This window comes from Panthera uncia, unplaced genomic scaffold (genome assembly GCF_023721935.1).
Source record: "Panthera uncia isolate 11264 unplaced genomic scaffold, Puncia_PCG_1.0 HiC_scaffold_1520, whole genome shotgun sequence".
NCBI lineage: Eukaryota > Metazoa > Chordata > Mammalia > Carnivora > Felidae > Panthera > Panthera uncia.
This window is the reverse complement of record NW_026058163.1, coordinates 31,025-56,024: the sequence shown is the minus strand read 5'-3', so window position 1 is coordinate 56,024 and position 25,000 is coordinate 31,025. Positions and strand designations below refer to the sequence as shown.

The window sequence follows — 25,000 nt, the reverse complement described above, 5'->3', positions numbered from 1 at the left end:
ACCCATGTTTAGGCGTGAGAGCAGGGCCTGGCAACCTCACTGAGCTGCCTTTGGGAGGAGGCTCTGCTTGGGCCGGAGGCCCAGGGCGGAGGCCCGCAGTTGGGCGAGTCCGTTAGACACAATGCCCTCCTCCTGCGGTGCCTGTCGCTGTGCCTGCTCCCCACGCCTTGGCTCCTCAATGAACCTTTGTCTGTCGGGAGCCTGTTAGTTTTGGCTCCTGGCAGCCTGTGGAACCAGGCCCAGATCCTAGGAAAGCCAATAGAGACCGCTCTTTTGAAGAAAAAGAGTCAGAGTCCTGGAAGAGAGACCGGTCTGAGCATTGCGCATCTACTCACTCATTAAAGAAACCACTTAATGAGCATTATCCTCATATTTGAGTCTAGTTCACAAAATTGACTTGCACCAAATCTTCTATCTGCTCATGTGATTAATTGCCTTCCCTGATTAACTAGAAACCCTATAAGTCTTTCACCGTACCTGGTCTCTTTGCCTTATTTATTTTGAAAAAAAAAAAAAGTAATAATAAATATATATATATTCTTGTATTTAAGCAGTATAAACTAGTAAACAGTGAAAACGAGGTTGCCAACTGAACCCGTTAACTCTCCAGTTGAGCCCTCTAAAGGGAAATCACTGTTTCACTGTTACTTGTTTCTTGTGTGTCTTTCTGAGATTGACAGTCTGTCTCCTCTCCCCTCTCCCGCATCTCTCTGTTATAAAAACACATGGTCGCCACGCTGTCCATCTTGCACCTTAGTTTTCTTCTCACTTAATACAGCTTGTAGACCTTGCCTGTCAATCAGCGCATAAAATGTGGGTTTGTGTTTTTTTTAAGTGCCCCATAGTGTCCCTCTGTGTGCATCCAGCAGTCGCTAAAGCAGGTCCCTTTGATGAATGTGTAGGTCGTTTCCAGCCTTTTTCTGCCACATCAGCACTGCTGTTTGATGTCTTTCCATGTGTGTCCTTGTACACGTGTGCACTTGAGTCTGCAGAATCCATTCCTGACGGTGGACTTGTGGGCCAAAGTAGTGTGCATTGGAAGTGTCAATGGACAGTTGTCCGCTTGCCCCCCCAGCAAAGTTCACATTGTTTTTGCCCATCGTTGTGTCCGCAGCGCCAGCTGAACGATCGGACCCCTCTCCCCTGCCAGAGTGCTGAACTGTTTGGGAAGTAAAGCAGTTGGCCAAAGCAGCACTAGTCACGACAGCCGAAAGGTGAAACAGCAAACAAAGGGGGTCTGTCCATCCAGCAGAGTGCGATTCGGCCGTGGAAAAGAATGAAACACTAGCACGTGGTACAACGCGGATGACCCTTGAAACCGGGGTGCTTAGGGAAGGAAGCCACACACAAATGGCCTCAGAAAGTAGATGAGTGGTTGCCAGGGCAAGGGGAGGAGGACATGGGGAGTGACTGCTCCACGGGTACAGGGTTTCCTTTTGGGGCGATGAAAACCGTTCCGAAACTAGGTGGCAGTAATGGGTGCACAGCATTGTGGATGTGCTTAATGCTACTGAATTGTACGCTGTAAGCAAATGGTTAAAATGGTCAATTTTATGCTAGATGTGCTTTACCGCAATAAAAAAGTCAATAGATAGCAGCCAGAATATTACTTTTATTGTTGATCAAACTGAGCGTATGGCTTACAAGTGAGCCCCAGACTGCCTTTCCAGGTGGTCCTGGGCCTAGGACAGGCCCCAGCCCCGCCCTGGGCTCTGGAGGAGCAGAGCAGGATGAATGGCAGCTTGCTCCCAAGAGGAGGGGAGGGGCCTGGACCACCCACTCCAGTTCCTCGTTCTCCGCTCACTGCGCTCACTGCCGACACACACACACGTCACATAGCCGGGTGGGAGTGAGGGGGAGGCAGGCCTAGCGCCGTTTTGCTAGTGAGCATCCAAGAAGCATTTCTAGGAATGGCAAAGAAGTGTTGGCCCCACAACAGGCAAGTATGTTCAGTGAACAAACGCATGGGCCCCACTCCTCTTCTGGGGCCTGTAGTGACAGGCCCTGGAGCCCTCTGCCTGCTTTCTTTTGGAGAGAATGGGCCAACCGGGCGTTAGAAGTTAATCCTACCTGGGATGGACAGAATCCAAAAATCCCCTCCTGGTCCCGTCCACCCCTGTTCTTTATTTCAGCTCCTGTTTGTGCAAAGCTTCCATTCCAAAGCGGTCTCTTGCCAGACCGCTGAAGAATTCAGAGTTTGCTAGTCCATCCAACAGCAGTTTTGAGGGAGACCTTTGTCGTACTCTGAATTTCCTGGTCCGGGTCGTGAACCTGTCTTCTAGGAGAGTGGCCCGCGGCAGGGCCATGTGAAGATTTTTCATTATGGAAAGAAAGGGTTCGTACTCGTTTAGCGGCTCCGTGTTTACAAGCGCCTCCCATGTACCAGGCACTGTGCTGGAATGAGTCAGCCGTAGACCTTGGCCTTCTCATAGTTTGGGGAGAGTCTGGGGTCACTGTTCCAACAGGGAGGCCCATGGGGCACGTAGGAGGGCAGTTTGGGGAGGTTAGGCCAGAAGAGGGCTTTGGCAAACATAGAAGCTGTAGTCTCAGAAATCTTTGTAATGTGTTTCTGGCTACACTTTAAAAGGAGGAATGTGGCATAATCCTGAGTTAGACCAAGAAGTACCCCTGTCAGCCATGTCTGGAAGAGGAGTTCAGCTGGGGCAGGGTTGGGGGGACCAGAAGCCCGACTACAGATGCTTTGGGGGCTACTGTCGTAGGGAGCTCTCCAGGGAGCTGCAAGTTCCCGTTTACAAGTGTTTAGAGCAGCCTTTCCTTGTACGTCCCCCAGGAAATGAGACTTTGGGTACCCCCCACGGAAAGAGCCCCAGGTTTGGTCTGTGGACGTCTACATAAGGAATGTCTCCTCTTCTCCCCTTGAAGATTGACAGGGACCTCAGAGCACCAAAGGCAGTGAGGAGATTTACAGAAATTATGCCCATATTTTCCTAAAAACGTGTCTATGGAATCCTTTTTTCTCTGTAGTACCTTGATGCATAGAGCCGTGCGTGTTCCTTCTTAAGATCTTGTCTTGCAATTTGTGTGGGCAAAGAGTGGTCAGTCACCGTGAAAACCATCCTTGCAGCTCTTTCACTGTCTCTACGTCTGGCGGTGGTTTAAGTTTTGGTTTTGGACTCACTTCTTTGTGTTGGTTGAGCACCACCTGTTGACTGTTGAGCTATTACAGAAATCTGGGATGCTGTGATACCAGTTGTATATTCTGACCTCCTGTATATTTGTGCTGAAGTTTGGCCAAATTTGACATAAACGTCAAGGAAAAGTGAACCATTTCAGCAAGCGAGGAGGAAGAAGATGAGAACCCCAGACTGCCCCCGTCGGATTTGGTTTCTAGCCTGTAGGGTTTGAGCTCCCTCTGTATCATCATACCTCTTCATCGTAAGTGATTGAAGCTGTCAGCATGATCTGGCCTCTTTGAGAAGGTGGTCTTATGCACATGTCAGTCATTTTCTGTTTTCTTCTTCTTTTTTTTAATGTTTATTTATTTTTGAGAGAGAGAGAGAGAGAGAGAGTGCGCACGCACGCGCGTGCAGTGGGGGAGGGGCAGAGAGAGAGGGAGACACTCTCATGGGCTCAAACTCATGAACCGCGAGATCGGACGCTCAACCGACTGAGAGACCCAGGCACCTGTGAGTCATGGGTATTTTCTCTAATTTTTTAAAAAAATTTTTAATGCTTATTTGTTTTTGAGAGAGAGCGTGCATGCGCAGTGGGGAGGGGCAGAGAGAGAGGGAGACACAGAATCTGAAGCAGGCTCCGGGCCCTGAGCTGTCAGCACAGAGCCCCACGCATAGAGCCTGACGTGGGGCTCGAGCTCACAAGCTGTGAGATCATGACCTGAGCCAAAGTCGGACGCTCGACCGACTGAGCCATCCAGGCGCCCCTCAGTCACTTTTTCTTCACAAAGCAGGGGTAAGGGTCTGTTTGTATTTAAGCCAATGGTTTTGCGGGTTTTTTTTAAGTTTATTTATTTTTGAGAGAGAGAGAGAGCAAGAGCGAGCAGGGGAAGGGCAGAGAGAGGGAGAGAGAGAATCCCAAGCGGGCTCAGCTCTGTCAGCACAGAGCCTGTCGGGGGGCTGGAACTCACGAACCGTGAGATCAGGACATGAGGCGAGATCAGAATTGAGTCGGATGCTTAAGCATGGATGCAGCCACCCAGGCGCCCCACCCAGTGGTTAGTTCTTAACAGACACTGCAGGACACCAGAGGTTGTTCTCTTCTCTGGGGTCCTTCCTCGTTTGCATTGTAACCCTTCTGGGCTTCTGTCCTCAGCAGCCCTCTGTGCAGGTGGCCTTTGAATCCTGGGCTTCGGTAAGAGGAAGCTGTCAGTTATAGAAAAAGTAGGGGTTTTTTTCCCCTTAAGGAAATAAAAAAAAAAAGAGGGAGTTTTCTAATTGTTTTTTTCCCCCTGGAACCACCTGCCTGGCTAGATACTAAGTTGCTGAAAGATCTTGCAGAGGAGGGGAGGGAGGGTTGGTTTGCCAAACGGAGGGACCTAATCTACTCTGCTCCCCGGCCCGGTTTAAAGCACCTTGCACGCCTCCCCCGGCGCTTCGCCTCGTCCTGGAGCTCCCCACCAGGCGTGTTCTGGCTCACGTCAAGGCTGTCACAGGCAGGGGCCACTCGCCACCTTGTGGTTTAGCCCAAGTTTTCTGAGCCTCCGGGCCTTGGCTGAGATGTCACCGCCTTCAGAAAGCCTCTTCTGACTGCTCTGACCGGGTTGATTATAAGGCTGTGTGCTACCCCAGCCCTCTGTCCTTCTTTGTGACCCTCAGCACCTTGTATGCTCCCCAGGGGCGGGGCCTCATTTCCCCATCTGCCCCTTTCCTCCGCTCGTTGCGCTCGCCCTTCTCGAATGAGGGAATGAGACCCAGTTCCTGCCTTCAAAGCGCTTGGACAGGGCTGACCTCTGCCCAGGTCTTTGTTCACTGGTATTGAGGGTGGGCCCATGGGTGTCACTTTTTTCCTCCTGTGGGGAAGGAAGAGCCACGTGACAGTGGTGGCAAACGCGAAAGAAAGAACGTTTTGAGTCAGGGGGTGTTAAGACTCGGGCTTTTCAGAAGTAACTTGGAGATGGCTATTAATAACATATTTTGCTTTAGGCTTACCAGTTATATGTGTCTAAGTGTATATGTGTACATACATACGCACCGTCACTTAGTCCTTATGCACATACTCTGGAGGAGATGGTGTCATCCTGAGTTATGATTATCCAGCTGTCAGACAGGTTACCCAACTGCAAAAGCTGCCCGGTGCACGTGTGATGCAGCCGAGCCTCCAGCCCTGGCCACTGGCCCTGAGTGCAAGTGGACCCCACTCGGAGCTGGGTTAGGGGGCCTTTGGACTGGGGACAGGCAGCAAGGAGGGTGTGTGACAGGTTTGAAACCTCTAACCCCTTGAGCTGAGGCTGCTGCTGTCCGTCCCTCCGATTCTTACGAGGGCGTCCTGTGATGTTTTCTCTCTGCGGATCGTACGTAGCCTTCTGGCCTGTGTGATCTGAAGCCTGGCTCCCTGGGGTGAGTGGGGGAGGCTTGAGGTCTTTGCCAGGCGCACAGCCAGGGGCTTTGCTTTATAAGCCGGGTTCTCGGGTTCCGGTAAGTCTTACTGTTTGGGTGCCGTCTCTGGAGATACCTGTTGTTCTTCCTCACGAGGTCTTTCTGAGTTGGCTCAGCAGAAGAGGCAGGGCTGTGGCTCACAGGTAGAACCACCTGATCCCCCTTGGATGTGGACCGAATGGCGCCTTGCACGCCTCATGCCTTCTGAAAAAGGGAAACCCTGTGTCAGCCACCCAGAGGTGGCTTCTATCTTAGCACTTGGGAAACTCAACTCTCCGAGAAGGCTGTGCCAGGTGGCGCGCCTCGCCTGCTGTTAGCTTGGTGTGTGGGGCTCTTTAACTCATGCGGCGGACAGTTATTACCTGAGCCCCTGCTGTATGCCAGGTTCTCCGCTGGGTGCTCAGGGTGATGACGTCTCACGGGCTGCGTGGAGGTGTGGGTGTAGACGTTGCTTTGTGGAGGGTAACTCAGTGCTGCCTTTGAGTCTGAATGGTGCTCAGGGAGCCCTGAAGGGGTCAGCAGCAGCCTGGGGGAGGCCAGATGGTATTGCAGCAGCGTGTTAAAGGACGAGCAGGTGGCAGAAGGAGCTCCACGAAGAGTGAAGACCGTGTGTGCACAGGCCTGGAGGCAGGAGAGGGCCCAACAGGCTCTAAGGCCAGTGGGACACTTGTGTGCCTGTATTGTCAGTGCCTCCTGGGGACTGGTGGCAAAGGAGACGGACCAGGTTAAAGGAGCTCGGCTTTCATTCAGTCGCCAGCAGATTTCCTTCTTTCTTTTTTCGCCCCAGCCTTATTGGGTTGTAATCGACATACGACATTGCACAAGTTTCAGAAGATGCACAACGTGATGGTTTGCTATATTGAAAAATCAAAAGATTCTTAATTTTTAATTATGAAAAATTTAAAAGACCTGTGAAAGCCAGCAGCCTAAGGCAGTGACCACATACCCATCCTCCCACTGCAAACTTCGCAGCCGCAGCCAGCCCTGCCTCCCCTGCGAGCCGCGGACACCATTGCCGCCACGCACACCTCCCCCTTCCCTGCTGCTGATCCCTTTGAAGAAATCCCGGAGTGACGTGTGTATTCTCTCCAGCCTAGCCTGTGGCTTGTGATAGATTACTCTAGGTCTGGAGTGACGGGGTAGCCCTTTGTGATTTTGTTTCATTTTCAGAGGAACCACTAAGTTTCCCTTCTTGGTCTTGCCTTTCAGTGGGAAGTTGGTGTCTCCAAAGTGGAAGAATTTCAAGGGCCTGAAGCTGCAGTGGAGAGACAAGATACGGCTCAACAATGCCATCTGGCGGGCGTGGTACATGCAGTGTGAGTGCTACTTGGCCTTCCGGCAGGAGGGGACCGCGGGGGCCCCAAGGTTCTAGCACCTGGAAGCCTGTGCACCTCGGGTCCCCAGAGCCCACTTTCCAGACATTGTGCCTCAAAAGGAAGCCTCTCTTGGGCAGTCTGCAGCAATAGGAAAACCAAGCCGGATCCTCATGAACTGGATACTTCTCGGCCATCAGGCACGGGGAGCCAGTCATGGGCTCATGTAGTTGCCTATAATCTGCAGGAGACAGACGTGTTAGCCAGTTGCTCACAGCATCGCGTGCCCACTGTTAGGTTAGGCGCTTGGGCCCAGTGTTGTAAAGGCAGAGGAGGAAGGAGGGGTTTGTTCTTTTCAGGGGAGTCAAGGAGGGCATAGCAGAGAGTGACATTCAAAGAGTCAGGGAACAGTTCCTATTTTCAAAGAAGATGCAGACCCAGGCCTCGTTCTGTTTCTAGCTGGCTTTCGTGCAGGTAGATCCTGTGGCCTCTGTAGGAGATCCGCGTGCTGGGGGCATGCTTGGGTTAGGCTGGCATTTCTCTTGATAAGCCAGACTGCCTACCTTACCTGTGAGTTACAGATTCTTTTCCTTTATTCTCTGAAATCTCATTTTCGAGGGAAGGAGGGCCGCACCTTGAGGGGCATGTGGACAGAGCGGGCAGGGGTTCCTTCAGGGGTCTTGGTCATAGCAATGACGTCTCCTCGTTTCTCTGCCCAGATTTGGAGAAGCGCAAGAATCCCGTGTGCCACTTCGTCACTCCACTAGATGGCTCTGTTGAAGTGGATGAGCATCGCAGGCCAGAGGTACTTGGCCCTGGACCATTAGTAGCTGGAAAGGATCCTCCCTCATCAGGAGGAAGCAGCTCTCCCAGGGCTGGGAATAGGGGGTGGATTCCGCAGCGGGGGTTCAGGGAAAAGGTCTAGCCTTGCTGCCCTGGCCGCCATGGTGTCCTCGCAAGGACGAGGATGTGACAGCCCACGGGACTCCCCTCTTCTCTGGCTGGGCTGACCTGAGGACTAAGGGGTTCTCTCCCTGGGACTTACCCTCAATGTTGGCATTTCTCTGGACGTCAGCAGGGAGGGATTTGGTCTCCTTACAAGACAGATTATCTTCAACAAAGAATGATCTCAAGGGGCGCCTGGGTGGCTCAGTCAGTCGAGCGTCTCTTCTTTTTTTATATAAAAAAAAAAAAATTAATGTTTATTTTTGAGAGAGAGAGTCAAGCGGGAAAGGGTCAGAGAGAGGGAGACACAGAATCTGAAGCAGGCTCCAGGCTCCGAGCTGTCAGCACAGAGCCCAGCGCGGGGCTTGAATCCACAAACTGTGAGATCATGACCTGAGCCAAAGTCGGACATTAACCCACTGAGCCACCCAGGCACCCCAAGTGTCTGACTCTTGATTTCAGTTCGGGTCGTGATCTCAGGGTCATGGGATCAAGCCCCATATCAGGCTCCACACTGAGTGTAGAGCCTGCTTGAGATTTCTCTCTCTCTCTCCCTCTCTCTCCCTCTCTCTCTCTCTCCCCCCTCTCCCTCTCTCCCTCTCTCTCCCTCTCTCTCCCTCTCTCTCCCTCTCTCTCCCTCTCTCTTCCTCTCTCTCCCTCTCTCTCCCTCCCTTCCCCCCTTCCCCCCTCTACCCCTCTCCCTAGCTTTTATGCGTGCATGCGTGCTTTCTCTCTCAAAAAATAAAATCCTTAAAAAAAATGACTTCAAGATCTTTATATGCTGAGATAGGAAGATGCTGAAGAAATAGTAAATGAAAAAAAAAAAAAGTTGCACAACTGTATTTTAGTAACTTTATGTTAATTTTTTTAAGTGTGTATCTAGAGGTGCCTGGGTGACTCAATTAAGTGTCTGACTTTGGCTCAGGTCATGATCTCACACTTTATGGGTTTGAGCCCGCGTTGGGCTCTGTGCTGACAGCTCAGAGCCTGGAGCCTGCTTCGGATTCTATGCCTCCCTCACTCTCTCTGCCCCACCCATGCTCGTGGGCATGCACGTGCACTCTCTCAAAAATAAACTTTAATTTTTTTTAATAAAAAAGAATAAAGTGTATCTATGTGATTGCGGGTGTGTAGGAAAAGTCTAGAAGGATATACAGAAATCCTTTATTGGTGGGTACTTCTGGGAAGGAGGATTACAGTGAGGCATGTACCCTTTACACGCTTCTGCATTGTTTCAATGCTATCCAAGCACGTCTCACTGTTTGGATGGAATGGGAAAAATTAGAAAGTAACCCAATGAAAGACCCTTTTGAGCTGTGGGGTGTGTCTGATATTAGACAATATTAAGGAATATCATTTTGTTGGGTTTGGTGATAATACTGTATTATCCACTGTGAACATTTTTCACTGTCAGAGAGACCCATGGTGAAGTATTTTTGGGTGAAATTAAATGGGTCTTACGATACCTGGGACTCGCTTTAATATACTCCAGCTGTAAACAAAAAGCAATCTGAAAGCGAGGCTGGCTCTCTGAGGCAGTCATGGTTTCTTTGTTGCCAGAGCGCTTCAGGGATATCTTGGAAGGGGCTCACGTGCATGATGGGAAGGTTGAAGTAGCTCCTCTTGGAGTCACTTTCCACCTAAAACTTCTGTGATTGGCCGTTTGTTTTCACCCTTCGAAAATGTGGCAGGGTCTCCTGGATCAGGCATTCACTGCTACCCCTGGCTCTCTCTCTAGGGCTCTTCCGGCACCAGGACGGAGGGCCCTCTCCCTCTCCCTCTCCCTCTCCCTCTCTCCCTCTCCCCCTCCCCCCCTCCCCCCCCTCCCCCCCATCTCTCTCCCTCTCCCCCCACCATCTCTCTCCCTCTCCCCCGCCCAAGCACTCTCTCTGACCCACGCTCCAATCCGGACCCTTAGGAACCATGCTGCCGAAGCTGCCTGTGGTCATCTGAGGTCGTGAAATAAAAGCACGTCCTTAGGTAGAGGCTGGTCGTAGCACCGGAGAGGCGGGACACGTCGGCGAATGAGGTTGTAGGCGCGCGGCAGGGCCCTCTGAGCCGCGCTGCCCGGGGCTGACTTCTGGTGTCAGACACATCTCTGTCTTCAGGTCGAGTTCTGCCGGTCAGCCTGGATGCCCCTCTTTTGACCGTGACCTGCCTCCCTTCACAGGCCATCACCACAGAAGGAAAGTACTGGAAGAGCCGCATTGAGATCGTGATCCGGGAATATCACAAGTGGAGAACCTACTTCAAGAAAAGGGTACCCGGCTTGGGCTCCGAGAAGAGCGTGTGCGGGAAGCCCCCGTAGAGGAGGGAAGGACCGAAGGCCTGTATCCGGACGCTGGCCCCCGAGGTCGTGGCTCCATTGCTGCTCCCGCGGCAGCCGGTGTTCTAGCCCAGCCCGAGCAGTGGACCTGCTTCGGTCGTGTTACCTGTGCTCTCAGTTTCTCCCGCTGTGAACCGGGGCTGTTTATTCCACAGACGCTGGTTGGGAATCTCGTCTCTGCCCGGCGTGGGCCTGGCGATGGCAGAGGGCAAGACCCCTCACAGGCCTCCCAGGGAGAGGAGGCCCGGAAGGTTCTGGGAGGAGAGGCCGAGGGCCTCGTCCCCTCCCCGGCCCCTGAGTGAAGCTCTTTTCTCCCCTTTTCTCCGCAGCTGCAGCAGCACAAGGATGAGGACCTGTCCAGCCTGGCCCGGGTGAGTGCGCGGCGGGGCCGGGAGGACCCGCAGAGGAACCCTCCTCTGACGGGAAGCGGCGATGATGTGGGCGGCCCCACGGTGAAGCCCGCAGCCTAAGGCGCTAGGGACACAGGCTGTCCCCGCGGCTCCAGGGGGGCCACGCCCCTTCTCACACAGAGGACATGCAGGCTAAGGGAACAGGCCAGTTCTCCCTGCTCACCCACCGCCTCATCTCTCAGAGCAGCCCTTGCCGCTGCGTAAACTAGGGTAGCGCCCCCCTGCGCAATGGGATTGGGAGTTCTGAGTTCACCGGTCCCCTGGGACTTGTCCTTCCCCTTCTGTTGGCGGTAGGATGATGACATGCTTTATTGGCACAAACGTGGGGACGGATGGAAGACCCCGGTGCCCATGGAGGAGGACCCACTGCTGGACACAGACATGCTCATGTCAGAATTCAGCGACACCCTCTTCTCCACACTTTCCTCTCACCAGCCGGTGGCCTGGCCCAACCCCCGGGAAATAGGTAACCCACCTCCGGATCCTTGGCTTCCAACACGCAGCTGGTGTCCTTCTCTGCCAGCCCCCCCCCCCCGGGGCCCCCAGGGCAGGATTTGCCTCAAGGCCATCTCTTAGCTGCTGGGCACCACTTATTTAGGACAGGCTGCCAGAAAGATTGGCCGGTGTCACTGGCATCTGAGGGTCACATGCACTGAGAGCGTGGGGACTGCAAATGGGCCTTCCTGGGCAGCTGTCATGCCTGTGGTGCCACTGTGAGAAGACGGTGGGGATTTGGTCTGAATCAGTTTGCCGTTTCCGATACTGTCCCCTGAGCGGAAGATCTGTGCCTAGGCCGAGTGACAGGGCCTCTGACTCACTGTGAAGAAAATCAGGTATTCCTGGGCATGACCTTTTACCTGGCAGCATTCAGGCATCCAGTTACCCTTCAGGGAAGAGCCCACAGACCAGCAGTTAGAACCAGGGATCTCTGCATAGCTGTTCTTGCGCTTGTTGGGATTCTCACTTCACTTTTCTCACAAAAACTCACTTTCTTTCCTGCCTTCTGAAGGGGGAGAATAGCCATGAACTCACAAGAAGGTAGAAATTCCAGCCATCTCCCTGCACTTCTCCTTGGAAGAATCTGGAGTGTGAACAGGGCCAGGAGGACCCGTTCCAGGCCCGTTATGTGTTCTTGCAACATTGCCTGAGAAGGCAGAATGATGCCTCTGTCTCCTTTCTGATTCTTGCAGCACATCTGGGGAATGCCGACATGATCCAGCCGGGGCTCATCCCCCTGCAGCCCAACCTGGACTTCATGGATACATTTGAACCTTTCCAGGGTGAGGACCCGGGGCAGGCAGAGAGCATGGCTGCCGGGATCTCCTTTTGCCCAGGACAGAGCACACTGGTGCTTCCCGTGGAGGGGACTGTTAGAATGGGCAGAGGGGAAGACTTGGAATTTTTCCAGAACTACCTTTTTTTTGGTAGTAGTTGCAAGGTCTGGGAAGCTTTTCTGCCACACGGTTCTCTCTCAAGGGAATCGCCGTTCTCATTCCTGCGGTCTCAGATCCTCAGGTTTGCCCAGAACCGTAAGCAGTTCTCCCTCTAGGCAGCAGAGGGCGCTGGCAACACAGCCGCCTCCCAGCAGTGTCCTGCAGTTAGAGCTGGGCTCGTGAGAGCCCACGAAACACCAGGCCTGGGAGTATTTCAGAGCCCACACTAGTTGCCAGCATGAGCGGTTCCCATCAGAGGGCCTCTTTCTGCAGAGTTACCTCAGGGGGGAACACCCTCAGGGGGGAATGCCATGGCATTCCTCTGGGTAAGATGGGGCTCAGTGCCCTGTTCGCTTGGATCTTAATTCAAGGATGTGATGGGCACACGGAGCTCAAAGGCCCCGCTGTTGTCTTTCAGACCTCTTCTCTTCCAGCCGCTCCATTTTTGGTTCCGTGCTGCCTGCTCCTGTCTCAGCACCTGCACCGGATCCCAACAGCCCACCTGCTCAGGTAGAGGGAGTGGGGGCAGGGGGGCCGAGGGCCAGGCTAATAAGTAACCACACAGTCATAAGCAACACACTAGAGCTTGCCAGATCTAGGGCTGAACGCACAACTAACGCATAAAGAAGCTATTCTGGCCCTCCTCGGAAGCACGCAGAGATATCCAAGAGGGGAGAGAGACTGTCAGTAAGCAGGCGCCCCTGCCTAAGGCTACACATAACCTGAGCTCTGTTCTGACCAGTTTAGAGAGGATTAGCAAAGAAAAACATGGATCGCTAATAAAAACAAGTTCTGTGTATTTCTCTTACTTTTTACTCAACAATTAACAGTAGTTGGTTATCGGGTGCTGGGGCTGCAGAGCTGAGTGAGGCATGGCTCTCTGCCCTCAGGGGCTCTCAGGCTGGTGCCCGCATCCAGTTAGACACCAGAAACCTGGCCCCATCTTCTTCCATCTGGCTCTGGGAAGAAGTTCTTCTGCAGAGACTGAGATCCTGACAATTGATTCCTTATAGCGTTTCTCTTTTAGGAAGAGGTGACCTCTAGAAGTTGATACGTGAAACTGCCCTGGGGGAACCCCGTGAGCAGCTGTGATCCAGGCTGCCTCTGCTCTGTAACAGAAGATGGCAGGGACTTTGGGGGGACCCCTGCTGGACTTCAGAAACAAGATACTCCCAGGCCTAGAGCCAACTGTGTGCAGACAGTCGCTTTGTCTGAGCTCTGTGTTATCGTTTAGTCCCTAATGGAAACAAGACCCCTGCGGATGCCCGGGGAGACACAGCTCCGTTTCCCCCAGTTAGCAGCCGTGGGGACGGGAACCATCGCCTTGTCCCTCCGTCCGGAGGTTCTGCTCAGGCGCCCACCACACGTTGTTGGACTTTGTGGTGTGTTGTACCGGGAAGTGATGGCAAGTTGTATGATCCAGCACTTGTCCTTCCTTTCTCAGGAGAGCATCCTGCCAGCCCCTGCTCTCCCCACCGTGAACCTCCCTGACGGCCTCATTTCGCCTCCTGCGGCCACCACCCTAGACCCTACGGATAGGCCGGGATGCGATCGAGCTCCCCGACCTGGAGACCCCTTTATCCAGCCTACAGACTTCGGTCCCTCTGCACAGCCTCTGAGCGTCCCCCAGCCTTTCCTCCCGGTGTTCACCATGCCCTTGCTGTCTCCCAGCCCTGCCCCGGCGCCTGCTTCCCCTGCTCTGCCGTTAGCCCCACCCCCGGCCACTGCCTTGAGCCCCCTGGCTCCACCCGCCTTCCTGCAGCCGAAGTTTGCTGGAGCCAGCAAGTCGCCCTCCGTCATCACGCACACGGCCTCCGCCACCCTCACCCACGATGCATCTGCCACCACCTTCAGCCAGAGCCAGGGCCTTGTCATCACAACCCACCATCCCACCCCCTCGGTGTCACCCTGTGGCCTGGCACTGCCTCCAGTCACCCGGCCTCCAACCGCTGGGCCGTCTCAACCGTGTTTAACTTTTGTGCAACCCAAACCGGTCTCCTTGACTGGGGGGAGGCCCAAGCAGCCCCCCAAAATAGTGCCTGCTCCCAAACCTGAGCCCGTGTCCTTGGTATTGAAGAATGCTTGCATCGCCTCAGGTAAGTCAGTGGAGGGAAGCCAGAGTCTGGTCTCCCCTTCCTGAGGAATATTTCCCTGTCCCTGAGGCTTGCAAACTTGTCACACACACACACACACACACACACACACACACACAGTGATGTGAAAGGAGTGTTCTGATCTGCATGTGTGTGATCTAGTCTCTTATGTATACCCTCTGTTGTTCTTTTAAAGTTAGTCTCAACCCAGTTTGAAAAAGCATGGTCCGGGTGGTCTATAATCCATCCTAGGTCTATAGGTCTATAATCTGTCCCCTTCAAGGAGAAGTTACAAAACCAAGGTCAGGTACCCTTGTGGTCTTGTCTTTCCTGTGGTGAGGAGAGCAATGTCTAAGCAGCAACAGAGGCTATGCTTCTCCTGGGGAGCACTGTGCAGTGGGCCTGGGCCTGGGCCCAGCAGGCCGCCCGTGGCTTGGGGACACCACCCTCACCTTCTTGTTCTGGCAGCTGCCTTTTCAGGACAACCTCAAGCAGTGATTATGACATCAGGCCCTCTGAAGAGAGAAGGGATGTTGGCTTCTACTGTGTCCCAGTCCAATGTGGTCCTCACGCCTGCCTCCATCGCCCGGGTGAGAGGGCTCTGGACAGACCCTCAGCATCCTTATAACCGCAGTGTGGCCCTGTTCTTGGGTGATCCTCACCCAGCATGACTATAGTTGGGGGTGACCTCTCTCTCCTGTGTCACTCAGGCTCCTGGAGTCACGGAGTTCCACAGTGGCATCCTGGTGACAGACCTCGGCCATCCCACGAGCAGCCAGCCAGCCCCTGTCTCTCGGCTCTTCTCTCCAGGCACAGTGCAAGAGTCCCTGGTGAAGGGAGAGCAGGCCTCTGCCACGGGTCCCAGTGAGTGTGTGCTCCAGCCGGAGCAGTTGGGACTTCGTGGGCCAACTGAGAGCTCCCACTCCTGGGTCAGGGAGACCGCCTGTGGGCTTCCCTAGGTTTGGGGCTGGACTCACAGGATGTGCAGTGACATTTTACAAGCCCGATAGCGGCCCAGGCTAGGAAGTGCCCGGCGTTGTGCCAGATCATCCACAGCAGCAGAAAGGCGGCAAGCGTGTGCAGTGTTGGCAACTGATGCACTCGGGGGACCACCGTCCCTGACCTCCTTTAGAAAGGCCTGGCTCTGAGCTGCCTGTTCTGATCCAGAAAGGGGACCGAAGAGTCCTTGTCCGCAGTTTCCAGAAAACAGAAACCACCCAGCCTTGTCTACACATCAACGTAGTCATCCCTTAGTTTTCAAGAATCTCCCATCTGCTGAACCCATTTCCACAGCGTGGGCCTTCCATTGGCCAGATGGTCGGGGTAGAACTGATTTTGCCCAGCGAAGAGCTGAGAAGCCAGGGATAAACGATTTGCCCGAGGCTCTGCCCCTCATGGTGGGGGTAGAACCAGAACCCAGGCTCCTTCCTTTCAGATGCCACATCAGAGAGGGAGACCAAAGGTGCCTTCTTGTCTTAAGTAAAAGCAGGGCGTGGCTGCTCCTGGAGCTCTGTGTAAGCGGTTGTCTTTTCTGAACAGGAAGACATGAGGAGGAGAGATCTTTGCTCACAGAGATCAGACAGTACAGGGACTTGTCCAAGGAGGATTGGAGGAACAAGGGCCTCCAGTCCGGAAAGATAAAGACAAAGACAAAGACTATGAGTCAGGCCCCTACAGTGATGTAAGTTAGGGCTCAGGTAGTGGCCTCTTGTCCTCTGAGGCACAGAACCCTGGGCGCCAGAGCCGTGAGGGGAGTTCTGCCTGAGAGAGCACCACAGGGAGATCGGTGCCACGGAAAAGAGTGGGCTGAGTGGGGCAGCCCCAGGGGCTCAGAGGGACTCCTGAGAGATGCCAGTGACCAGGACATGGCTTGCGTGGGAGTAGGCAGGATTGAAGAAAGTATAAGAGAACGTATGTGTAGCGTTGAGAGAACAAAAATAAACAGGTACCTGGGCACTTGACACACAGGGTAAGAACCAGAGCCTTACAGATGCTGCGGAAACCCCAGGTTGCCTCCACGTGGCTTTTTAGGAAATTGGGTTAGCAGTCATACCTCCCCTCAAAACTCTCCATGTCCCCCAAAACCTGTGGCTGGTCAAGCTCAGACCGTGTTCCCACTCCATGTCCAGCCAGCCTTCTTCAGGCCTTGTCCACACCTAACAGAACCCTCCTTGAGGTGTTGGCAAGCATTTCTCCCGTTTTTGCTCTGTGGTCGCCGTGGGAGGTTCCGGATGGGTTTCCAGGGTTTGGGATTTGCAGGGGTTCCTTTCATGGGTGAGGACCGTTCCAGCTGCTGTAGCCGGCCATGTTCTAAGAGGAGTCTCTGTTCTTCTCAGGTCGAGATTGCCCAAACTCAGGGCAGGCCTCTCCATGTGCTTCAGAGCAGAGCCCCAGCCCCCAGTCTCCCCAGAACAACTGCTCAGGGAAATCTGCAGACCCCAAAAATGTGGCTGCTTTAAAGGTATCACAGGTCTCTCTCGGGTCTTGATTTCCTTGGAGGGTTGGGGAGGAAAGGAGAATATCAAGGGGCCACTGGGGCAGCTGCGTCCCTTACTAGGGACACAGAGGAAAGGAGGACCACACACTTGGCTGGTGCTCACCAGGCTGGGGTGTAGCATCAGGAGCCTGGACGTTTGCTACTTTAACCTCGAGATCAGGTCCCCTCTTCCCATTCCCCCACCTACCAGTGAGGCCTGAGCCCCGGAATCAGCATCGAGCCCTGTAATATGCCGGGAGGCCGCAGCTGGGAACTGGGTCCGTGGAGGAGGGGTCTGAGGGTGACTGGGAGGTGCCGACCAGCAGCAGTCGTGGCCCCTGCCGAGGTGCTCCATTCTGCAGGGAGGGGAGGTGGCCTTACAGAGCACCGCATCACAGTGACCCTTTGATTCCCCAGCAGAACCGGCAGATGAAGCATATTTCAGCTGAGCAGAAAAGGCGCTTCAACATCAAGATGGGCTTTGACACCCTTAACAGTTTGATCTCTAATAATTCCAAGCTGGTGAGTGGCATTGGGTGGGTGGGGAGCCGCTTCATTGGCCTCGGTGCCGGGTGGACAGGCAGGGTCGCCGTGGCCGCTGCGGCTTTGACCCCGCCGCCCCTCCCACAGACCAGCCACGCCATCACGCTGCAAAAGACCGTGGAGTACATCACCAAGCTGCAGCAGGAGCGGAGCCAGATGCAGGAGGAAGCCCGGCGGCTGCGGGAGGAAATCGAGGAGCTCAACACCACCATCATGTGAGACTGGGAACGCGGGGCCCGGGGCTGGCGCCTTGCGCTCCTTTGTGCGTGTCACAGAGGCCCCGTCACCCGTAGCCGCCTCTCTGTTGCAGCACTCTGGGTTTTTGTCATCCTCCTCCTTCCGAGGCCCCCCCTCGGGCCTGCCGTGGCCGACAGCGGGCCGGCCCTGCCTGTTCGGTGCCCCGGGTCCAGCTTTACCGCCAGCCGCTCTGAGCTGCCTCTGATTCTGCCTGTTGCAGCTCCTGCCAGCAGCTGCTCCCCGCCACAGGAGTCCCTGTCACCCGGCGCCAGTTCGATCACATGAGAGACATGTTTGACGAGTATGTGAAAAGCCGGACCCTACAGAATTGGAAGTTCTGGATTGTATCTTTGGGTTTTCTTGCTTCTCCCACCCCCCAGCTGTGGGTAGGCTGAAACAACAGACACTGACAGCCCAGCGATTTTAGAAAAAACCCACATAAATGGTTGTCGTTGGGCTCATCCAACAGGCGGTGCCGGCTTCCGCCTCGGGAGAGGGGCCTGGCCAGGGCCGTGGCGTGAAGGGAGTCGGTCGTTGGTGACCGTCCCCGCTCACGGCTTCCTGGGGAGGCAGAACAGGCCCGGTTTGCTCTCTCGGTGCCTGGGAAGTAAAGACACTTGGTTGCAAGGAGCTAAAGCCGCTTGTAGAGGCAATCCTGTAGGAAGGAGCTAGGGTCTCATCTGACACCTCCTGGCAGCCGTCTCAGTCCTTGGGGTGACTTACTTAGGGAGGGTGAGTACTGCCCCTGTGATGGATGAGAAACCAGGGTTCACGAACGACCGAGTGGCACAGTCGGGATTTGAAACCAGCTCCCTCGAGGCTGTTGTCTGGGTTTGGGCCCCGTGGCCTCTGATGCTGTCATGAGGCACATGCACCTGAGCGCTGGGGTCTGTCTCTGGGGCCAAGGCGCGCCCGCACTCAGCTTCCAGATGTCAGCAGGGCCCCTCTGGGGGACAGCTCCTGCCTTGTCCGTACCCTTCCAGCCACATCTCTGCCTCAGACGGTCTGCACACGTGGGAGGTTGGCCATGTGCCTCCACCTTGTTACTGACACACTGAGAAGACAGTTGTTTGGGAGCAGAGGATTTTAGCTGCTTCATTTGCACTCTGACGGCTGGTTTTGAAGAGAGGAGGGATGACAGACACCGGCTCTGTTTCCTCTGCTTTGCCTGGCTGGCCCAGCCTCCCTCTGCCCTCATCACTGATGGAGCTGGGTGACAGCTGGGATGGGCCAGAACCTCTTTAGGAAAACGGCACGTTCCTCATTGGGCTGAGGCTTGGACCGCAGGCACTCATGGCTCAGGTCAAGGAGAAAATGGAGCTCATTGCCTCCACTAAGCTGATTGCTTAGGATGGTTTGGGAGACCTACGTGGAATGTGACTAAGAGCCAGCATGTGTGTTTATCACCAGACACAGGCCTCATCTATCTCTAGACAGACAGCTTCCACCATTTGGTCTGGGGCGTGCCTCTCCTATTCTTGCCGGTATACATAAAGACCGTTGGTTTTCACGTCGTTGCGCCAGGACCCCGTGCCACACCAAGCAAACCTCTCAGTCCCTGCCTCTGGCCTGCTCAGTGGTCATTAACCTGTTGCTCAGTTCCAGTTAGATGGGAGCATTTTAGAGGAATGTAAGGGTGCGTCTTAACCTAGATGTCTGCCTCTCATCCGCTGTCTGTACAGTCACTTGCCCGCCCCGGGGGAATTGATCATGGGCAAGCCTGTAGCTGGGCTTCATTCTCCCCACCCTTGGTTACATGTTTGCTGGTCCTCCTCCTCGCTTACGTTTTCTTTAACCCACGTGCAATGCAGTTCAGTATCATCATCAAGCCGCTGTTTGAGTCCTTCAAGGGGATGGTGTCCACCAGCAGCCTGGAAGAACTGCACCGGACGGCACTGTCCTGGCTGGACCAGCACTGCTCCCTGCCCGTCCTCAGGCCAAGTGAGTAGGGGCTGCATGGGGGCCGAGGCGCCACGGGGGCTTGCCAGCCCCTGCACGACAGTCTCGGAGAGAGGAGGGCCTTCGCTGCAGACAGCGCTGTAGCCAGGCCAGGCTCCACCGCGAGCAGCCGCTCCGGCAGGGCCGGGAGCGCGGGATGATGCTGTGTAGGAGGCCCCGAACCGGAATGTGCCAACCGCAGGGCGGGGGCAGAGCCCCTGGCGCCTCTGCTTGGCTTCCTACCATCCCTGGGTGTCACCGTGCTCAGGTCCAGCTTGCGTTTACCGAGCACCTGCTGTTCACCAGGCCGTCTCGGGTGCTTTCAGATTTTTTCCGATTTAATTCTTGTAACTAACAAGGCAACGCCCACACGTTGAGGTTATAGAGGGGTGACGTGAAAACAGGTGGACATACAGGAACGGCTTGGGATTCTCTGCCCGTCTGCAGGATAGGAGGCATGATTCGGAGAGTCACCCTAGGGCCAGAGAGGCTTTGCTGGCATTCGTCCCTCAGTTTGAGCTCAGCGCCTCTGCTTTGGCGGGCGTGAGAATTACCACACGGGTCGTATGTGTAACACCTTGCGTGCCGTCCGTCGGGCTCAGAGCTGCCGTGTGTGCCTGTGTCCCCGGGCTAACCTTCCCCTTTCTTCCAGCGGTGCTGAACACCCTCCGGCACCTGAGCACCACCACCTCCATTCTGACAGACCCGTCCCAGCTGCCGGAGCAGGCGGCAGAGGCTGTCACCAGAATTGGCAAGAGATCGGGGGAGTCTTAGCGCCTAGCAGGCACGTGGCCGCGCAAGATGCCTCGAGGCTCTTCCCTGCCTGCGGAGAGGATGCTGCACCCCATGCCTCTCCTGATGCGGAGCTCAGGGCCCCCCTCCAACTCCGCTGGCCCACCGGGCCGCTCAGAACACTGTGCTCAGGTCTGAAGCAGGTTCGGGTCCTGCCAACAGCAATAGCCCATCTTTGGGAACCCCTTGCTGTGAACTCTCACTCAGCGACCTCAGTCGTGACCTCCCCTGCCCTCGGGCAACCCAGACAAAGTCCTGTCCTGCTGGCGGCCTGCCAGGCCCATGGTGCCGGTGCAGGGAGTAGATGGGACAGAAGGGGCAGGGCCTGCTCCTGTGAGCTATCAGAGGCATACGGTTCCTCTCCGGTTCTGTCCTCAGACTGAGAGATACTCGCTCCTGTCACCCCTGGGTACTCGGACGGCTCCGAGTGACTCCTGTGCCACTCTGACATGCCCACGGGGCAGGCGGAAGGCGTCTCTCTCCCTCCCTCAGACTCTGACCTTGTAAGTAGGTTTGGACGGCTGCTCAGGCTTGCGCACGGTAGGCCGCCTCCCACCGCACGAGCCACCAGGGAACCTCAGAACCCGTGTGCACAAGTGGTGGGTGTGAATGCACGCGGGACAAGAAGGAAAGCACGAGCAATGCAAAGCTGCCGCCCTGGCTTAGAGACCCCCTCGGGCGGCACTGTGGTCTGGGAGTGACTTCGTTCTGCCTGGCGTTGTGATGGCCACACGTCGCTGACTTGAAACCGTGGCAGGGACTCGGGTGGGGCCTCCTCGGGCATCGCCTCGCTGCATGGCCCTCGTTCTCCGCTTGCTTCCGAGCCGTAGCCTCGGGTAAGCCAGCAGTGTTCCGTGGATGCGTACAGCCCCCAGGGTGGAGCGTCTGAAAGGCCAGACTCCACGGTGCCGTCATCGGTCCGGTCATCTTGGCCGGATTGTTCAGCCAGGAGCCCCAAACCGTAACAGTTCTCGGACCAAAGATGTCACCACACCCAAAGTCTGTCCTGTCTCGTGTTTGGAGGAAGAAATTGAGTGTTGACAGGCAGAACTCTGAGGCAGCCAGCCTTCGAGCTGTCTCTGGGCACCTCCAGATCAGGCAGTGAAGAGCTACACTCGTATTTGATCAAGGTGGAGGGATATCGGGGGGCCATGGCCTGCTTCCAAACATGGGAACTGCAGCTGGGGCGTCCAGGCCCGTCCAGGCCCGTCCTCTTGCTGTACCTGTCGGAGGACCGCGGACGGAAGGGCGGGCGCTCACTCTAACACTCAGGAAGCCCAGCCCAGGGTACCTTCTTGTTGAAAGAATGTGCTTCTAACGTTCTGCTGTGAAGTTCGGAGGGTTAGTGAACTTCCCATTCAACCTCTGTCCTCCCGGCCAGAGATGGAGCCTGGGCGGTGCTGGGCAGGCTGGAAATCCTGGGGCGAGCTTTGCAGGGGCTCCGAGGGCTGCCTCCTGAAATGTGGGTCCATTTGGAGGCTCCCACTTCTTCCTGGAGGCCCGCTGAAGGCGCTCGGGGGCAGCCAGCCCTGCCTCGGCCTCGGCTGATGGAGAGCAGAGGGGGCGTCCTCTCCCTGCTGCCGTCGCTGCCGCGGGTCACCGACCAGCCACCTGTTCCCTCATCTGTCCTTCAGCCTCACGGAAGAGCAGCCTGGCGGCGTCCCTCGGCCTACAGCGGAAAAACGTGTTTACAGGCCTTCCAGATCACTTCCCTCAGGGGTGAGCACACAAAGCTGGGCTAATCCTTAATATCCACTGGGAGGTGGTAAGAGAACTTGCCCTTCACCCCAGGACAAACGTGAAGTCTCCCTTCAAAAGGGAGAAGACCACCACGGTAAGAACTCATTACGGTCAAAAGGAAAACCACATGATGTCCCCAGCTATGAGGGCTCGTGGAGGGTCATGAGCTCAGTCCCTTCCACAGTTCCTGTGCCTTTGTAAACCGCGTGGATGGCCACAGTGCTTGGCCCACCAACACCTCTCCTGAATTAGCAGCCTTCCAAGCACCCCGTGCTGGGAGTCTTTTTTTTTTTTTTTTTTTTTCTTTAACTCCGTGGGATATAAAATTGGCCTCCTGCTTCTTTGGCCTACCTCTCCTCCTCTCCCTTTTGCTGAATTGATGTTCATGTTTCTGTTTTGTTGAATATTTAAGGCTGTTGGTCACGTGAGACTTTGAGGTGTGTGTGTGTGTGTGTGTGTGTGTGTGTGTGTGTGTCCTAGCAGACTGTTAACTAGATGCATGTTTTTGTTTCGAGATAATTACTTAAATCCATTTCTCTTGGTGCTCACAATTACCACGGCTGTAGGGCCACAAAGCTGTATCTCTTCTCACAGACACGATTGTTTCTTGTCCCAGAATCATTTCTTGTTTTGGAATCTTGCTCAATGAACATGGCCAGAGGGGCCCAGCCAGCGTGCAGGGACAGCGAGACCACTCTTCCAGCAGCCTCCAGTGGATGCTGACCATGGGGCTGTGCTTTGTTTACGCTCATTTCCGCCCCTGCTCCTGCCTCTACTCCCAGAAAAGAAACATTAAAATGCTGACGCTTTGGAGAATTAGAAAAACAATCTGAAAAGGCGGGGCGGGGGGGGGCGGGGAGCCCATCTGGCACATAAATCTGAAAAGCATTTCTGTGAAATCTTTCTGTGCCATCAGTTCCCTTCACACTGCTGCGTGCTCTGTCACAATGAATGGGACACGGAGGGACAGGGCAGGTGCCGCCGTGGGGCTTTCTGAGACTTGGCGGGCTGTCCCTCCGTCTCTGGCCTCAGGTGGTTCTGCACCAGCAGTCACCCTTCACCCACCCAGGATGCTTCAGCCCGTGCACCCTGGCTGCCGTCCAGCCGTTTTTCTCACACTGGAGCACTGGTCCCGGCATCAGACGTTAGCGTTGATGAGATGCTAACAGGCATCACGGGCTCTTGTCAGGAGGAAGGAACCCCCGACGCTGCCCTGTTCCTGGAGCCTCTGCAAGAAGAGGTCGCCCATGTGTCCTTGGGCACCCGCTTCCTCGGCTTCCTGTCCTTGTGACCTGACCCCTTCCCCTTGGTAGAGGTTGGGCCTGAAGGTTTTTCTGTTCTGGCCAATAGAAAGATAAACCTAGACTGTGAGGGAGCGTGGCACCCCACGGTGGTGCCGGCCCCCTTTGTCTCACCCCAGGTGAGGGTGTGCAGTGGTGAGTGACCCGAGAACTAGAAGAACGAGAAGTGGGTTTGTGGTTTCCAGGCTCACAGGCTGTCACAGTGTAGCTGAAGCATGCATCTGCATGGGGCCGGGCTATCCTCGACGGTCTTTACCCGGCTGCTCACGGCCCCGCATGCCGGGTGCAAGCTGGCCCTCGCGCTCTTCTCTGTCTGGTGGGAAGTTACCTTTCCCTAGAGATACCCTGCTTCCCATTACGCACTTTGCCACTGGTGACACCCGCCCGCCGCTCACCGGGATTTAGCTGTGCCAAGTGTTCCTGCAGTCGTGGTCTCGTCGAGGGAGCTGGGTGCCCTGATGTGGGCACCATGGCAGCCGTGGGCCATAGTCTGTGCCACAGTGTCCCAGTGCCTCGTACGTTCAAGAGAATCTTCACCACGTCTGAACACGGACAAAGGGAGAGGAGGGTAGGGCTAGAGAGTGGAAGAGCTTGGACGCTCAACACGTTTGTACCGTTCAGTAGTAGTCTCCTTGGCCTTGAACCCGTCTGATCGGAGAGGCTGCGGGATCAAGGAGAGGCCTTAGGACCTACCGTGCACATCCACAGCTGCTCCATTCTCTTTTCCTTCCGAGGACTTGGCTTTCCTGGCTCATCACACGGGGGTTCTGTTTCCTTGTCGGGGTTTTTGCGAAAATCAGCCTTTGAGAAAAGAAAAGGGAACTTTTCATGTTGAATGTTGGCTTTGACTCTGTGTGTGTGTGTGTGTGTGTGTGTGTGCGCGCGCGTGTGCGTGTGCATGTGCTTGCACAAGCCTGCCTGCGTGCATTTACTTAATGGAATTTTATTTTTGTGAAATTCCTTCCCAAGTATGTAGCAAAATTCACCTCCATCTCCCAGTCAGACTTTTGGTGCCATAGTCAACCCTGGGCATCACTCATTTGAAGAATTCTTTTCTCGGTTTCTGAACAGAGGTGTGCTACTCGCAAGGCTTGAGGTTCTGGAAGGTTAGGAGACACTGACACATTTTTCCATAGAGTTTACGTCCTACAGTTGAAGGGTCTGAAGGGCTCTGGCTCAGGAGACATGACTCCAGGCTGTGTCTCTCCCAAGGGAGCTTGAACACAGCCCGTCCCCTACAACGCCCTGCTCTCTCTGTACCCGAACCTTCTCGGACAGCCCTCAAAAGGAAACCGGATTCATCTACTCACTTTGTAACACCACGGCTGAGCCACCATGTCCTCTTCCTAGTGTACCTGGCTCGTTTTTTCTGTTGTGAGCTCTGGTGATTGTGTCAGGGCTCCATTAGGAGGAAGTTTCCTCTCGTGGTCTGAAAAACAAAACCGGAGAAGAGCCTTGTTAATCAGAGGCTCCCTCAGGCCTGTGCCATCCAGAACACCACCCCTCATGCTCCGCTGTTGAGAAGCACGTTTCCACCAGCTGTATTCAACACTACAATGCAGTTTTAAAACTATATTTGCATCCGAGACAATAAAAAGCTGTATTTTTTTGAAAAGCCTGTGACATGTGGTCTTAAATGGTACTCTGTTGGGCTGTGGAAGAGATGATTCAGGGAGATGGGAGCCAAGTGATGCCAAGACGGGCTCACTCATTCTAACCTTGAGGGATGGGTGCAGCCTACGGTGGAGGCCTTGGCGGCGAGAAGAGAGGCCCGAGGTGGGCAGGGGTTCCTGAAGAGAGGCTGCTGGAAGGGCCTGTGACAGAAGCCCAAAATGACCAATTCTTCCCATGAACTCTCCAGAGCCTTGTGTTCCAGGCCT

The 25,000-nt window shown here is 55.0% G+C and overlaps 1 protein-coding gene across 2 annotated transcripts; it reads left to right on the top strand.

Moving 5' to 3' along the window:
* Positions 1–710: 710 nt before the first annotated feature.
* LOC125917137 (MLX-interacting protein-like) lies at positions 711–24,735 on the top strand. Of its 2 annotated transcripts, none has more exons than XM_049623402.1 (16): positions 711–6,889; positions 7,606–7,691; positions 10,002–10,091; positions 10,487–10,528; positions 10,862–11,033; positions 11,758–11,847; positions 12,419–12,510; positions 13,445–14,096; positions 14,562–14,683; positions 14,804–14,957; positions 16,430–16,554; positions 16,990–17,091; positions 17,200–17,327; positions 17,570–17,693; positions 19,161–19,290; positions 19,940–24,735. In XM_049623402.1, exons 1-16 carry the CDS (start codon positions 6,883–6,885, stop codon positions 20,059–20,061), a joined length of 2,238 nt encoding a protein of 745 aa, XP_049479359.1. In that variant the 5' UTR covers positions 711–6,882; the 3' UTR covers positions 20,062–24,735. The 2 variants fall into 2 exon arrangements, with proteins under 2 accessions (XP_049479359.1, XP_049479358.1); XM_049623401.1 differs by having other exon boundaries at positions 16,987–17,091.
* The last annotated feature ends 265 nt before the right edge of the window (positions 24,736–25,000 follow it).

Coding starts and splice junctions, on each gene's coding strand:
- LOC125917137 (XM_049623401.1), top strand. Junction 7,692..10,001: donor ATGAGCATCGCAGGCCAGAG/GTACTTGGCCCT, acceptor CTCCCTTCACAG/GCCATCACCACAGAAGGAAA. Junction 14,958..16,429: donor GGCCTCTGCCACGGGTCCCA/GTGAGTGTGTGC, acceptor TGTTCTTCTCAG/GTCGAGATTGCCCAAACTCA.